Below are 15907 nucleotides of genomic sequence, written 5' to 3' on the forward strand. Positions count from 1 at the left end.
GAGGCTGAGCTCACAAGCTCTACACCTTGGAGGCCTCCAAACTCTCTGAGGAAAGCAACTGAAAACAGTCACTGGTAGCAACCAGTAGAAAGGAAATTCCAAGAGTTTAAGCAAGAGACAGGGGGGCTTGGATTGAAGGTGGTAGAAAGAAAACGAGATGAATTTGAGAGAGGGCCAGAGCGGGCAGCGAACAACAGCTCGTCCGTGGTGAGGTGCAGGGCTGTGGAAGACGAAAATGCCGAGGAGGACTCCCAGGGTTCCAGAATCAGCAAGCAAGTGACGTAGTGAAGCAAGGAATGTGGGAGAAGCGGGCTGGGGTGGGGTGGGGACCTGTGGCAGAAACCAGTGAATATGAGGGTTTGGAGGTCACAAGAGAGGCTCAGGGTGGAGTTGTGAATGTCGGCCGCTGGCCTGGACGTTAGTGGTGGTGGGGAATCTACGGAAAGAATGCAGTCACCAAGGGGGCTGGGAAGCATGAGGCAACAGGAGAGGTTTTTAAAGAAATCCACCTTGGACAGATTTCACAGGGCCGGGTGTTCCCCGTGCTGTGGCAGCAAAAATGGTCCCTGTGAGCCCCGGACGGAGGAGACACTCAGTGGGAACAGCCCAAGGAAGCCTCACTGGCTGTCCCGGCCACCAAGAGATTCTCCGTCACATCCCGTGCAGAGCCCAACATGGGACCTGAACTCACGACCCTGAGATCAAGACCCAAGCTGAGATCAAGAGTTGGACACTTAACTGACTGAACCACTCGGGTGCCCCCTTCGGCATTTTTTTTTTAAGTTTATTTATTTTGAGATAGAGATGGCACGAGCGGGGGAGGGGCAGGGAGAGAGGGAGAGAGAGAATGCCAAGCAGTCTCCAGGCTCTGAGCGGTCAGCACAGAGCCTGACATGGGGCTCAAACCCACAAAACTGGGAGATCATGACCTGAGCAGAAACCAAGAGTCAGAGACTTAACCAAATGAGCCACCCAGGCGCCCCCTTCGGCATGTTTTAAGGTGCTATTCCTGTCTGGGGGCCTGCCCTAGGCAGCAGCCACATTTAAGGACAAGTGGTGAGGTACATGGGATTCGATGACTATCTCCTCAACCCTCTCCCCCATCTCGTGTCCCTCTGGGTAGAGACCGTTCCCTCCAAGGGAGTTTCGTTGGCCACTGAGGCGTTTCTCACGGGACACGGGTGGTCGATGAGGTGCTAAGTAGTCTGTGAAAAAAAAATAAGTTTGGGGGCCGAATAAGATTTTTTTTTAATGCTAAGAAAATGAATACGAGTCTTTGTTGTGGAAGTGTGCAGGACTCATACTATGCTTATGGGCGCATTGACAGAAGGCTCTAATGTTTCCCTATGACATCGGCCCCGAGCCCCGTCCAGAGGTGGGGCGATCACACGTGACTGGTGGTCCAGCGTCACTAGAGAGAGTACCTGTTTAGAGAGCAGCTCTTTGCACAACCGATAAAGGGTGATGAACTTTCTGGCTAACGCCCGTGCTTCAATGAATCCTTCTGCCACCAGCATGATCTCACAGATCAACTCGAAGTCTGGAACCACCATCGCGCAAGGCCTGTGAACAAGGGGGCAGAGGGCCAAGATAGTTTTCCTAACCATGGCTGAAAGGGGGCAGTGTTGGTAAGACAACAGACACTGGCTGCGATCACGGACAGAGGCATCTGTGAGGATAAACACTTGGCCCTTAGCAATGGTTTCGTCTAAGACTTCCAACTTAGGGATGAAGTGATGAAGGATATGGGACGTGAGTTTTCTTGTCCAAGGTGATGGGTGATAGTAGCAGGTGGGGACAGGATCGGGGCTACAGCTCATGTTGTAACCTGGGTCCAGTGAGCCTTCCACAGGCACAGATTAGTAAAGCTTTGGTAATTAGTAATTTATTAGATTAGTTTTTCCTATAATAGATTAGGGACTCCGGTTGAAGAATCGGGTCTCTCCTGGGGTCTACGAGAATCTATATCTCATTTTCAAGACGTGCGTCTCCTCCAAGCCTAGACGCTCGAGGCCTATTCTGTACTTATGTGCGTACAAATGTAAGTATCTATTGCCAAGGTCTCAAGTAAATACCCATTAACCCCATCTTGCCACAAAACGGTATATAGGGGAATTTTTTGTCTTTCTGTAAGGATTTACTTTGATTTTTTTTCCTGCCTGGCTCTAGAAACATTTGATTGCAAAATCACTTATTTTTCAAGTTAATTTATTAGGTATATACCAGGAGCCTAAGGTCATTTACAGTTCTTTAATCGCATTTTCCCCACGCGGATATAAGACTTTCACTAACATATAGCTCAAGAAAATTTTTCCTTTAAATTATTTTTCATGGCATTCAGATTCTCAACCTGAAATATTTTGCAACCTGAAATAAGGTTAAACATGCATCCATATAATAGCATGCAACACGGCCGTGGAAAATAATGCTATAGAAGGAAAACTATTTAATGGTATGGGAAAATTTTTTTTTAAATTTTTTTTAATGTTTATTTATTTTTGAGAGAGACAGAGCGTGAGTGGGGGAAGGGCAGAGAGAGAGGGAGATACAGAATCCGAAGCAGGCTCCAGGCTCTGAGCTGTCAGCACAGAGCCCGATGTGGGGCTCGAACCCACGAACCAGAAGATTATGCCTGAGCTGAAGTCTGATGCTTAACCGACTAAGCCACCCAGGCGTCCCTGACACAGGAAAATATTAATTAACGAAGGCAGGATACCAACTTGTACAGGGTCTTATCCCAAGTTCAAAAAAGGAATATACTCTGCCCACTCAAGGTCAGAAGGAGGAATGCCAAAGGGTCACACGATCTCTGCATGAAAGCATTCAGATGGGGAGGGCCGAGGTTCTGGAATCAGACCGACTGGGTTAGAACCCCAGTTCTGTGGCTTGCTCCTTGGGCTACTGGCTAACCCTGGTGATCATGATTACTACCCTGGGCCTTTGCGGACTCTGTTTTCTCCCTGAACAAGGGGGGCACGAATAGTGTCTTCCTCACAGGGCTTTTTGAAAACGAGGCGTAAAAGCAGATGTTTGTATTTATCGCTTTTTTTTAATGTTTTTATTTATTTAATTTGAGAGAGAGAACGAGAGAACAGGGGAGGGGCAGAGAGATAAGAAGAGAGAGAATCCCAAGCAGGCTCCACACCATCAGCACAGAGCCCAACGTGGGGCTCGAACTCACGCACCATGAGATCATGACCTGAGCCAAAACCAAGAGCAGGATGTTCAACCGACTGAGCCACCCAGGTGTCCCTGTATCTATTGTTTCTATAAATATTTTCTCCGCCCCCCGCAACCCCCAATTTTCTTCTATAGATAAATGTTGCCTTTACACTCAGGGAAAAAGAAACGTAGAGTAGTCCTGACCAGGGTGGCAACCCACCTCCATTACTGTTTGCAACCCAAGTGCATTTAACACATAACTTGCTGCAAACAAACAACAAACCTATTCTGTGCCATCCGTTCAGGCCTGGTGATGTTCCATTAGGAACAGTCCAGTAGGCAGAAAATCAGAAGCCGGGAGGCCTCTTTATTTTGTTGGGCTGACTTTGCTTTCCCGAGAAAAAGAATGGAGACCCCAGCCCCTTCTAGAAAATGCACTGGCGTTTTCTTATCACAATAAAGAAGATTTAAACGCATGACAATATCCACCTGCGGTGGCCACGGCGAAGGAAAAGATACGTGTTCTCACACATCGCTACCAGGAATGTAAGTCGGCACTGCTCTTTCTAGAAGGCCATTTGTCAGTGTGCATCAGGAGCCTTAAAAACGTGCCTCCCCAGTTAGCTCTGTGATTCTACTTCTGGGAAGCTTAGCCAAAGAAAATCATCACGCATACAGAAAAAAAGACTGAGGTACATAGGTGGACATCACAGCATTATGCATAAATTTGTCTTAAGTGCTAGACACAGTCCTAATGTTTAAATATGGAGGGTTACTTAATTACGCCGTGGACCTCACACTTGATAGAATAACGTGTAGTCACGAAAGATTTCTTAAGACCATCTAACAGAAGAGGTTATTTGTGATAGGATTACGATCGAGTATGAAACGAAAAAACAAAACAGTATGAAACTGTTGGGGGGGGGGTGCCTGGGTGGCTCAGTCAGTTAAGCGTCAGACTTCAGCTCAGGTCATGATCCCACGGTTCGTGAGTTTGAGCCCCATGTGGGGCTCTGTGCTGACAGCTCAGAGCCTGGAGCCTGCTTCGGATTCTGTGTCTCCTCTCTCTGTCCCTCCCCTGCTCCCTGGCTCTCAAAAACAAAATAAAACATGAAAAAAAAAATAAACTTATAAAAAGAAACCGTGTGTGGACCACAAGTCCATGACTTTAAAATATGCATATTTTGGGGCGCCTGGGTGGTTCAGTTGGTTGAGCGTCTGACTTCGGCCCAAGTCATGATCTCGCAGTGGGTGAGTTCGACTCCCGCATCAGGCTCTGTGCTGATGGCTCGGAGCCTGGAGCCTGCTTCAGACTCTATGTTTCCCTCGCTCTCTGCCCTTCCCCTGCTTGTGCTCTGTCTCCCCTTGTCTCGAAAATAAACGTTAAAAAAATTTTTAAATACACATATTTTATTTTTATTTATTAATGTTTATTTATTTTTGAGACAGAGAGAGACAGAGCATGAACAGGGGAGGGGCAGAACGAGAGGGAGACACAGAATCTGAAACAGGCTCCAGGCTCTGAGCTATCAGCACAGAGCCCGACGAGGGGCTTGAACTCACGGACTGTGAGATCATGACCTGAGCCGAAGTCAGACGCTTAACCGACCAAGCCACCCAGGCGCCCCTAAATACACATATTTTATTTAAAAAAAAAAAATTTTTTTTAACGTTTATTTATTTTTGAGACAGAGAGAGACAGAGCATGAACGGGGGAGAGGCAGAGAGAGAGGGAGACACAGAATCGGAAGCAGGCTTCAGGCTCTGAGCCATCAGCCCAGAGCCCGATGCGGGGCTTGAACTCACAGACCGCGAGATCGTGACCTGAGCTGAAGTCGGATGCTTAGCCTACTGAGCCACCCAGGTGCCCCTAAATACACATATTTTAAATACAACTAAGCAAAAAATAATTTTACTGATGGTAGCATTAAAGGTGTTTTTTTTTTCATTTTTTTAAAAGTTTATTTATTTTGAGAGAGAGAGAGAGAGAGAGAGAGAATGTGGACACGCACGCAGGAGGGGCAGAGACAAAGGGAGAGAGAGGGAGAGAGAATCCCAAGCAGGCTCCACACTGTCAACGCAGAGCCCGACGTGGGGTTTGAACCCACAGAACCACCTGAGCCGAAACAAAGAGTCAGATGCTTAACCAATTGAGCCATGCAGGCACCCCTAAAGGTAGTTTTATAAGCTTTTTTAGATGTTCCAAATGTCTTCTAATATACACGCCCTACATTTTCAGTGGAAAAAACCAGGAGACCCTTCTCTCCGGGGGCCCTCGTGTGGGGCAGAGCGGACGCTCACCTGAACAGAGCCTTGAGATTCTCCGGCAGCTCCGTGCGGCCGGCGTAGCCCGGGTTCATGGTGATGAAGATCCCCACGGAGGGATTCAGGCTGATCTCCTCCCCGAGGAAGCTGAACCGCTGTTTCTTGTCTCGGATCGCGTCCTGGATGCTTTTTACCTGGGGAACGAGTCAACGGAAAAAGGTCCCTCCGCCGTGTGTCCCAGGGGCGGAGTGGTAGCTAGGGCTGGGAAGCATGGCCATACCCACCACGGACACCTGCTCCCTGGCCCCCTTTGTGGAAGGACAGGCAAAGCGACGGCACCCTGGACCCTCCGCTGGTGGGCGCGGGGTGCCTGTCTAAAAGAAATCTGGCCGCCTGTTTCTGTATTTACAACACAGCGGCTGAGAGTGAACAGCAAGCAGGTGTTTAACCCTCCCTGTAGTTACCCTGGAAATGCACTAGCACTGATCTCTGGCCAGGCGTTGTTCTGAGCACTTCCGTATTCATTCATTTGCTTTTCACCACGATCCTCTGCCGGCGGGGAGTGGGGGCACTTTACTGCCACCAGCCCTGTCTCTCGATGATGAAACACAAGCACTGAGCAGTGGAACAGTCTGCCCAACCTGACATCGCTCCAAGGCGGTGACACCCGGACTGAAGCCAGGCGAGTGGATTCTGGAGCCTGGGCTCGTGGCCGCTGCGTGATCGAGAGGGCACTGGTACCTACCGGCTGGGCTTGTTCTTTATTTAAATGAAATAAAGCCCCTGAAGAGAGTGGCATCCAGAAAACACTTAAAAGCAGCAGTCAACGGGGTGCCTGTGTGGCTCTGTCGGTTGAGCATCTGACCCTGGGTTTCCGCTCGGGTCATGATCTCACGGTCTGTGGGCTCAAGCCCCGCGTCGGGCTCTGCACTGACAGCGTGGAGCCCGATTGGGATTCTCCTCTCCCTCTCTGGCTTCCCCTCCCCTGCTCTCTCTCTGTCTCTCTCAAACTTATAAAAGTTTTTTTCTTTTTTAAACGTCTAGCAGCTAACACGGAAACTGTTAAGGTGACCATCGTCACCGCAGTCGTGGTCCTCAGCCTGGTTTACCTCCTCAGACTGCATCTCTAGAACCGATGGCATGAACACAGCTCACCCCTTCAGGGACGGAGTGCCCTGCAGATGCTGACGAGTGGAAGGAGCCCCAGAACCAAAGCAAGGCTGGAGCTACATCCCTGGGGCTATTCGTGCCTTTCTAAAAAGAGGAGACTTTTCCTTAAATGGTGGGGATATAAGCTAAAGCTTGAGCTAGCTGGCTCTATATTCTAGATCATTCTTCCAGCACCGGGAGGAGAGACAGAAAGGAGATCACCATTTTCACACCCGGTGCCTTGGAAAGAGCACTTGCAAAGATGATCAGTGACGGAAGGCGGGAAGGCAGGAGGGGCGCACTTGTTCAGGCGGGCCCCTCGGAATGTCTCTTGGGTAGTTCCAGCTTGTCGGGGCTCCCGAAAGCAAAACCCAAAAGCCGGGGGGACCAGTGCAAGGTTTTGAATGAACTCCCGTCCTGTCAGCCGCGTTCGGGGTGTTTGGAATAGCCAAGGGTTCTGTGGAGACTGGGCTGCAGGTATGTGTGTGTGTCCGGGAGAGAGAGAGAGAGACAGACAGTGAGAGCGAGCTCGAGCATTTATGAAAGAGACAGCTGGAGCCTAAATAAGGGGAAAGACACGAAACCACCGGACCGTGTATGGCGGAACAAGGCTCTCTCCAGTGTCTGGAAGAACGGGCACTCACCGGAACGTGTGACAGTTCCGTAATTAGGATTCAGCTCCTTCCCCAAAGCGAGGCCCGGAAGGCCACACGCATTTGAGCTCACGGCAATTAGTTTGAGACCGAAACTTCTCTTCTGCGAAGGGAATGTCGATGCCTTTGCGGCAGAGGTGGTCTCCACAGCCTTGCACACGACCTCCGGCCTCCCGGCCACCCTGCGGCTTACGTGGGTGGTGAAGGCTGGGCTCTCTCTGGCCCCGGTCCTCCCCATAAAATACACTGAACAGTCACCATCCTAAGGGGCAAGCTGATTCAAGGCTGCAGTTAACGCTGGGGCATCAGCGCTGGTAGCAGGCTCTGTTATCTGGGCTCACGCTGGACAGGACGGGAGACTGCCTGCCTGGCACTTTCTCATCTTCTTAGGAACAACCAAGGTTCACGGGATGAGCCTTGGAATGCAGTGGTCAGAGCTTCTTCAGGATGTCGGGGGGGGGGGGGGGGGGGGGCGGGGGGAAGCAGGGGGGCTGGGATCGTATGGATTAAACCCCGGGCCCAGCCAGGTGGGGGTGCACACACAGGCAGGCATAGACTGTGCACCTGTAGGTCAGGTACACTCCTCTACTCACGGGGGGTCTGTTTCTCCACTAAAAACTTAACCGCTTTCAAAGATTTTAAAGCCACGCAGAATAACCACAAAATAATAACTGACGTTTTCTGAGCGCTTAGAAGGCACTGGGCGCTTTTCTGAGTATTTTACTCGAGTTATCCCGTTAAGTCCTCGTCATGGCTGCACGAGATGGGGGCAGATCCTCGTTTTATAGATGAGGAAACAGCCAGAAGCAGTTAAGAACCTGTACTACAGATACGCAAGATGCCGAGTTTCGGGAGGTGGGGGAGGGATACGTGGGGCCTCTACACGATTTCTGCAACTTTTCTAGAAGTCTAAAATTGGTTAAAAAATAAAACTTCACAAGGAAAAAAAAAAAGAAACTTGCCAGGTGTCTAACAGTTGGTAAGTGGGGCACCTCAGGGCACCCCAAGTTACCAATCAGGCAATTTGGTGACAAAGCACATACACTTAATAGCCACTTTCTCAAACAGCCTCTTACTAGAAGGACACCATGCCAGCCACATACGGCTCCTCATCAAATACATACCTTTCAGAGGAATTTTGTTCTGTTCTGGAAATAATAATTCCAACACACGTTTCCACCGAGTAAGAAAAGCTGTATTTGTCACTCACCAAAGAAAACAAACATGGAGAGCTATGTCGAAATGAGTGGTCTCAAATGGGGGTGGGGGGGAATGATTTTGCACCTGTGCCCCCCACCCTCCCCAGGGGACATCTGGCCATGGCTGGAGACTTTTTTGTTGTCACAACTAGGGGGCTGGGCGGGAGTGGGGGGGCGGTTTGCTAGAATTATCTGGTCTCAAGACATGGAGGCCTTTGACATTTGCCAAAGTTGGGAAAACCATGATCCGCAAAATTAAACATTTTACCAATGAGGAAACTGAGGGCAAGGAGGTGTAAGTGACTTGTCCACCATGCCACAGCTCGTGTCCCCGGGGCCTACCAAATTCCCATGCAAATTCTTGGCCTCACCCCAGTTTGAGCCAATCAGAAATGCTGGGGTAGGGTCCAGCTGATGAATAAGGCCTCCAGGTGATCTGGATATATGCTCAAATTCGAGAACCACAGCAGTCCAGGCAAATCTTGGGTTTCGGCTCATCCCTGCCACTGCCCAGGTGTCCCTGTCAGAGCTGCCCCTCCCCCCTCAGTGCACCTGCTCCTCACTCCCTCCTGCCGTGGGGAGGACGTGTCCCTGCAGCCTGCTAACCTGGGCCAGTGGGGCTCGAACCTGTGGGTCTTGAGATGCACCCACACTCCACAGCCCTCAAGACATTCCCCTCGCCTGCCCATCTCCCTCTCCACTCCGGTTCTCGAAGCTTGCTGGACAGAAGAACCACACAGAAAGTTCCCAAAAAAAGACTCGATGCTTAGGTGATGCTTAGGTCTTGCCCCAGACCAATGAAACCAGAATCTTTGGGCACAGAGACTACGCATTTGCACATTCCTATTTTTCAGAATTGCCCAGGCAGTTCTACGGTGTAGCCAGGGTACAGGATACGGAGTCAGAGAAGCAGATCTCCAAGGTTATGGTGGGTACGAACCCCTGGAGATCTCGCGGAAATGCAGATTATGTTACAGCAGGTCAACGGTGGGTCTGAGTCTGCATTTCTAGTAAGTTCCCAAGAGAAACAGGTGCTGCTGGCCAATTAAGTGTCCCTGCCACTGGACCCAACTGCCCCCTACCAATTTCAAGAGTCCCCACTGGCCCTCAACCAGATGAGCTCACTTTGTCTTCCAGCCTCTACAGCCTTTAATCATCCCTCTCTCCTGGAGCTTGCTTATGCTTTTTTTTTTTGAATGTTTATTTTTGAGAGAGAGAGACGGAACACGAGCAGGGGAGGGGCAGAGAGAGAGGGAGACACAGAATCTGAAGCAGGCTCCAGGTTCCAAGCTGTCAGCACAGAGCCCGACGCAGGGCTCAAACCCACGAACCATGAGATCACGACCTGAGCCAAAGTCAGACGCTCAACTGACTGAGCCATCCAGGCGCCCCAACCGACTTATGCTTTAGATGTGTGGGTAGACTTTACCCCTCTAGGTCGTGGTGGCCCTGACTGCAGATGAGCAATCCTGTATTCTGTACAAGCCACGTGTGTTTGCCTGACCGTGGGGGCCTGATGGGACACCTTAAAAATGAGGTCTTTCCCTTCCAAGACTGGAAGCTGGTAATCACGGAGGGTTCTGCCCCTACATCCTCCCGCTGGGGCCTTGTATCAGACACACTCATGAAGTAGAAAAGTCAGGCCACCTTCCCCACAGGTGATATGTTTTAAGGAGGTCACGGGCTAGCCCTAAGCTACATAAAACCTGCCAGCTCTTTCTCCTTTGCCCCTCACATTCTAGGGAAGTGGTCCATTCTGCAGTCCACACTTTGCCCCCAAATGCCATGCGTTATTAAAATCCTGCCCGGCTCACTCCATGCTTCCCTCTGCAAAGGCGGATTGGAGGGTGCTGCCTTCGGCAAGTGCAACCCACTCACCAGGTTTCACGTTTTTTTTAAAAAAATATTTCTGCGTTTGCACCTTAGACCTTAAGCTCCTCTATCAAAGGTGGCAGGTGGGGGGGGGGCATGGTGGAAATGCCTGGCCAGGGGGCACCAAGGGGACAGGAGGCTGGAGGGAGAGGGCAGTGGAGTGCACCCTGGTGACACTTGTCCCTGGGCCCGGATAACCCGAGGCCCGGCGAGCTGACCGCAACAGCATTAGCAAAATTCCAAAGGAAAAAAAAAAAAAAGTAGTATTTTCTACGTTTTTTAAAACAGCAGAGTAATTGCTCTTGGAAATGCCACACTCTTTCCCCGTTGGGTATGTAATTCTGCTTGACCCATCGGACAGAAACAGGAAAATACCCACCTACGAGAACACTGACGCACACGCGCTTTTGTGGAAGTTACTAGAAGAGCACAGACAGGCAGGCAAGGAGCCGAGGGGAGGGGCAGGGAGGGTGGAGGAGGACTGTCCCAGCTGGTGCGGCTTCTGAACCAATATGCCAGCCTAGATGACAGTGTCAATAATTAAGTGCAATTTTCCCCTTGGACGGGTGTATGATTTTAAGTGGTACAGCCTCCAATTCTGCCCAGGCTGTTGCCAGGCCACTTTCTTGAGAACCGTCTCTCCCACGGGGTGTGTTCCTAAACTGCAGTGTGAAAGCACCCGGGAATTCCGGGTGGAGCTCATTTCATTTAATTCCAGAAGCAAAAAGGAACTGATCTTGGTGAACCTCCTAGGACATCCTGTCGGGCAGTTTCAGGATCAGGTGAATTCGCAGTGCTCATCCATTGCGCCCCGGGGACCATGGCTATTGGGTTTTGCCTCACCAGTTGGGACGCTAAGTTTGGGAAGAGAGCCTGAGGCTGGGCCAGCTGAGAAGGAGTGAAGGGTGTCCGGGAGACTGGATAGACCTGGGCATGGACCCTCTTTCCCTGCTTTGTATCCCCCTGCCTTCTGCTTCCCTTCAACCTGTTTCCGGCTGTGTTCAGGCAACGATGATAGTGATCACCAACATCATGGCCACCACCATAACCAGCATCATCACAGTGACTAACATTTGTCGCACGCCTCCTATCCGTAGGGCTTCAAGGGCTCTTACACATATTAACTCATTTAATAATTATCACAACTGCATCTGGCAGGTACTGTTATTAACCCTCTTTACAGATGGAGAGCTTGAGACGTGGACTTGCCCCAAAGCACACAGCTTAGTTAAGTGGCAGAACCGGGGCTGAATACCGGCTGTGCGGTTTCAAACGTGACCCACGCTCATAACCACTTCCCCGCCCCTTGCCCGGGTCACCCCACCCCACAAGAACCTGTTTCTTTTCAAATCCCAGCTGCACGCGGGGCTGCTCACAGCATCTCTGGAACGCGAGATGAGCTCTGGGCTGACCCCGGTCTGGCTCTCACTGCCTTCCTGTTGGCTCTTCCCCTGGGCTTCTCGGAGGGACACGGCGAGATGGCCCTCTGGAAGCCCCCCAGTGCTGAGCTGGGATACCACGGGTGTAACTACTCAAGTGAGGGCAGTCACAGCCAGGCAGCCGGGCTGGAGAGCACGAGAGAGGCCCTCTGAGGTCTGGGGCCAGCAGCCAGGAGAGAGGGTACAGGGAGTCAGACAAGCAGAGAGGAGGGAGGTGGGCACCACCTAGGTAGAATGAACAGAGGATGGCGGGCAAGGAGATAAAAACCCCGGTGATACGCGAGCTGCCCGTTATCTGCAGTAGGCAGCTTAAGGAGAAAAGCCCCAGGCGCACATTATAATGACAGTCCTGGATCCCAACGGCCACCAGGGCAGGGAACAGCTTAGACTTCCGTCCCAATTCTCAGAACCCACTGCGGGCCGAGATTTAGTACTCTGAGAAAGCTTGATTTTATTCGTGTCACTCTATCTTCTATCCTGAAATTCACACAGGCCGCGAAGGGGCATAAACTTGGCTCTAAGTCGGCAAGGTGAATGCAGCCGGCACCGTGCTTTCTTGGTCCGGCTCAGGTTTTGGTGTTTCTGTGTTTGGTTTTTTGTTTTGTTTTGTTTTGTTTTTTAATTGAGTGAGTTGACAACTTTGAGAAGCCTGGAGATGTTTAAAAAAAATGTTTTTTAACATTATTCATTTTTGAGAGACAGAGCATGAGCGGGGGAGGGGCAGAGAGAGAGAGGGAGACACAAATCCGAAGCTGGCTCCGGGCTCCGAGCTGTCAGCGCACAGCCCAATGTGGGGCTCGAACCCACAGACCGCGAGATCGTGACCCAAGCCGAAGTCGGACGCTGAACCGACTGAGCCACCCGGGCGCCCCAAGAAATCTAGAGATGTTTTTACATAAAAATCTGGACTTTCAGCTGCTCTTTAAAATTAAAAAAAAAATCTGGCGGCCCTGACGTGCATTCTTCCCAAGCAGAGGCGTGCTGGTAAGTGTTGAAGCAGCAGCTCGCCAGGAAAACCAAATGCCCCTGGTCTGTGGCACTCGCCAGGTGCCACAGCCGACCTCAAGCCACCGGGGCACCAGCCTGGAAACACACACCATCGGCTCCCGTGACCCAAGCTAGTCAAGGGCTTTCAGGCCAAGAGAGTGCTCTGGCCAGCCACTCGACTCATTGCTCCTACTAACTCCTACGGAATCCAACGGTCCTAAGGAAAGGGATCAGCACCGGGAACGGAAGAAGAGCCCTCGGTTTTGCAACTTGCAGGAGCCCATGAATGGGAGCACCAAACTGGCTGTCAAAATCAAGGGCTGGAAGACCGGATGACCTTGGGAGGCGTGGGGGAAGTGAAGGGACCCTGCGGAGCCCCCTGACCACTTATGGCTCCAAGCGGCAACTGGAGATGAAGTGGGCCGGGGCGGGGGGGAGGGGGCTTGGAATCAGCTGGCGGTGTGAGCTCCACTGCTGTTCCGCCTCGTGGTGGCTGCGATCCTGCCCCCAGCTCCGAGTCCAGCCTGCTTGGACGGGGACAGTACGTTGCGTGGGGTCAGCATGCTGGAGGAGGGGGTGACGGGGGCAGAGGCTGGCTCCCGCCAGGGCACACGGAGTAGGGAGTCAGGATGCTGGTTCAGGCAGCTTCCCCAGCGAGGACCACCCTCTGTCTGCAGCGCCTCCCGCCTCCCTTCCGCTGCCCCTGTCCTCTGAAAACTGGCAGTCAAGCTACACTTTTCTTATCCCTTTGTTTGGACCCGAAGGAAAGAGAGTCCTTCAGAGCTCTGTTTCTCTTTCCCTGTACTGTATACACATCACTCTGGAAATAAAAGCCACCGGTAGGGGGAAAGTTAAATGGTTGGACCGTATGGAGTCCAGGCACAAGCTGGGAGCACCCGTCCTGCCAGCCCCTAGTGCCATCACCACCCAACATTCTCCACCACGCAGCACCCTTACGCTGGCCTTGCCTGGCGGAGGCAATAGAGGTGGGGGGAGGGGGTGGGCTATGAAACCACAAGCATCCCCAGCAGGAAACAGGGGCACCCGGCTTACAGGAAGGAGCCCAGAGCAGGTGTCAGCAAAGGCTATGCTTTGCTGGGGTGACCGGGAGGCCATGGGGAAGGCCGGGGGGCTCCCACTGAGGCCCCAGCTCCAATCGGGACCCCCAGGAGAGACCACTGACTTCACAGCCGCTGATCTTCCTCCTGCTCAGCCCCTCCTTAAAACCACTGCCAGGCAGAGGGCAATTTCTTTTTCAGAAACCTCCAGGGGCTCCCCGTTGCCTGCTGAAGACAGTACACATCATGGCATTTAATTAAGCCCGTCTGCTGTCTGGTTCGAACCTGCCTCTCAAGCCTCATTTTCTTCTCTAGCATTTTATCCCTTGTGTCTGACAGATATCTGTGTCTAGACCTGCACCTGGGCAGTGTGGGTGGGGGTGCTGGGTTCAAGTCCTAACCTCGCCACCTGCCAAGAGTGTGCCCTGAGACCAGTTACTTTTCTCTGCTGATCTTTGGTTTCTCTCCCTACCCCGTGTGTGTGTGTGTGTACCCATCCTTGTACACCTTGTACAGATGTGAGGATATGTGAAAAGTACCTGGTACAGGACAGACTTTCAACAACAGTTTGCTCATTTTCCCCCTCCCTCTCCCCCTCTGTCTGCTCACTTCCTCTGCTTAGAAGACCCTTTCTCTCATCCACATCATCTCCACCTTTTTTAAGGCCTGGCTTAAAAATAATGTGTCTGGGTGTGCCTGGGTGGCTCAGTTAGTTGAGCGTCTAACTCTTGGTTTTGGCTCAGGTCATGATCTCATGGTTCAGGAGTTTGAGCCCTGCATCAGGCTCTGCACTGACAGTGCAAGGCCTGCTTGGGATTCACTCTCTTTGTCCCTCGCTCTCTGCCCTATCCCTGCTCACTCTCTATTTCCCTCTCTCAAAGTAAATAAACAAACATGGAAGAAGGGAAGGAAGGGAGATAGAAAGGAAGGAATGGAGGGAGGTAGGGAGAGAGGAAGGGCCTAGCAGTCTTGCCCCATATTTAGTGAGTCAGGAGTTAAATCACTTCTAGAACACTGAAGAATGCTCATGTCCCCCTCAAGAACTAAAGTCGTTTTAAAGTTAGGGATCACGTCCTACTCAACCAGGGACCCTTCACCCTAGTTTTGAGCGAAGCACTTACTATGCCATAGGTGTTGAATAAGTGTTTTCTGGATAATTCGAAAGACAAGTGGCAGCTTACATAAATCTGCCCCAAACGTGACTTCCTTCCGTCAACAACATTCATCCTGTGATCCTTGCTTTAGATACAATGAGGTGAATTGGACCAAGGGAGCCGGAGCAGCTTGCTCAGACTCAGTGACAAAATGGAAGACATTCCCAAAGTCCATGGCCTTTCCAAAGAGCTGGGCTCCGCCATCTTGTTTGCTCCTCTCCTCGCCCCCGTGAAGCAGAGGGGACATGTTACAGAGAAGGAAATGGAGTCCCATGGCCAATAAATGGACTCACCTTGGTAGGGACCCACAGGACGCCCATATCCTGCACCAGCGTCTGTCTTAGAGGGCAGAGGAAGGAAGGGACGTGAAATGCAAGGGGGGAAGGGGACACGGAAGTGGACAAGCAGGGTTGAAAGCAAGAAGATGTTGACTTTTACAGTGCTGGCAACAAGCCCATGGCCTCCCACCTACTTCCGACCCCCATACCTGCACCGCCACCACTGATAAGACCTCCACAGAGATTCGATTAAACTCATCAAAACAGCCCCAGGCACCGGTCTGAGCGAGGCCTTTGTAGATGTTGCCACAAGACTGCAATGAAATGTACAAAGATTAAATCACTATCAGCGCTGGGTTCATCATTACACATCTAAGTCAGTTTCCATCCTTTTTGTTATAGATACTTCCAGTCCCCTAATGACTGCTGGTTTGAAACTCATATTAAAGTTTCAAGGGCAATTACGTTTTTGACGGCTATGGGTGCCAACGTAAGTCACGGGATCAAATAGAACCTTTTCAAGACACTTGGACCCAAATCCCTTCAAAATGTCATCAGGCTTGTGTTACTGTTGATTCTGGAGCTTTCAAAATCCCAGAAAATGAATAAAATATTATTATTATTTTTTTTTGCACCATACAGACAAAAAAAGCCTTCCACTCCGCCTTTGGCACACACTGATAAAAAAAAG

The 15907-nt window shown here is 51.1% G+C and overlaps 1 protein-coding gene across 1 annotated transcript in view; it reads right to left on the minus strand.

Annotated features, from left to right (window-relative positions):
• Positions 1-1248: 1248 nt before the first annotated feature.
• The window catches only part of LOC125926164 (dynein axonemal heavy chain 9-like), a 43606-nt gene continuing 28947 nt past the window's right edge, over positions 1249-15907 (minus strand). The window contains exons 9-11 of the mRNA XM_049635355.1: positions 15426-15530; positions 5464-5621; positions 1249-1563 (exon numbers count right to left, since the gene is read on the minus strand). Coding sequence (XP_049491312.1) covers positions 1299-1563; positions 5464-5621; positions 15426-15530 — 528 coding nt within the window. The 3' untranslated portion in view covers positions 1249-1298. The remainder of the gene's footprint in view (positions 1564-5463; positions 5622-15425; positions 15531-15907) is intronic.

Source organism: Panthera uncia, chromosome E1 (genome assembly GCF_023721935.1).
Source record: "Panthera uncia isolate 11264 chromosome E1, Puncia_PCG_1.0, whole genome shotgun sequence".
NCBI lineage: Eukaryota > Metazoa > Chordata > Mammalia > Carnivora > Felidae > Panthera > Panthera uncia.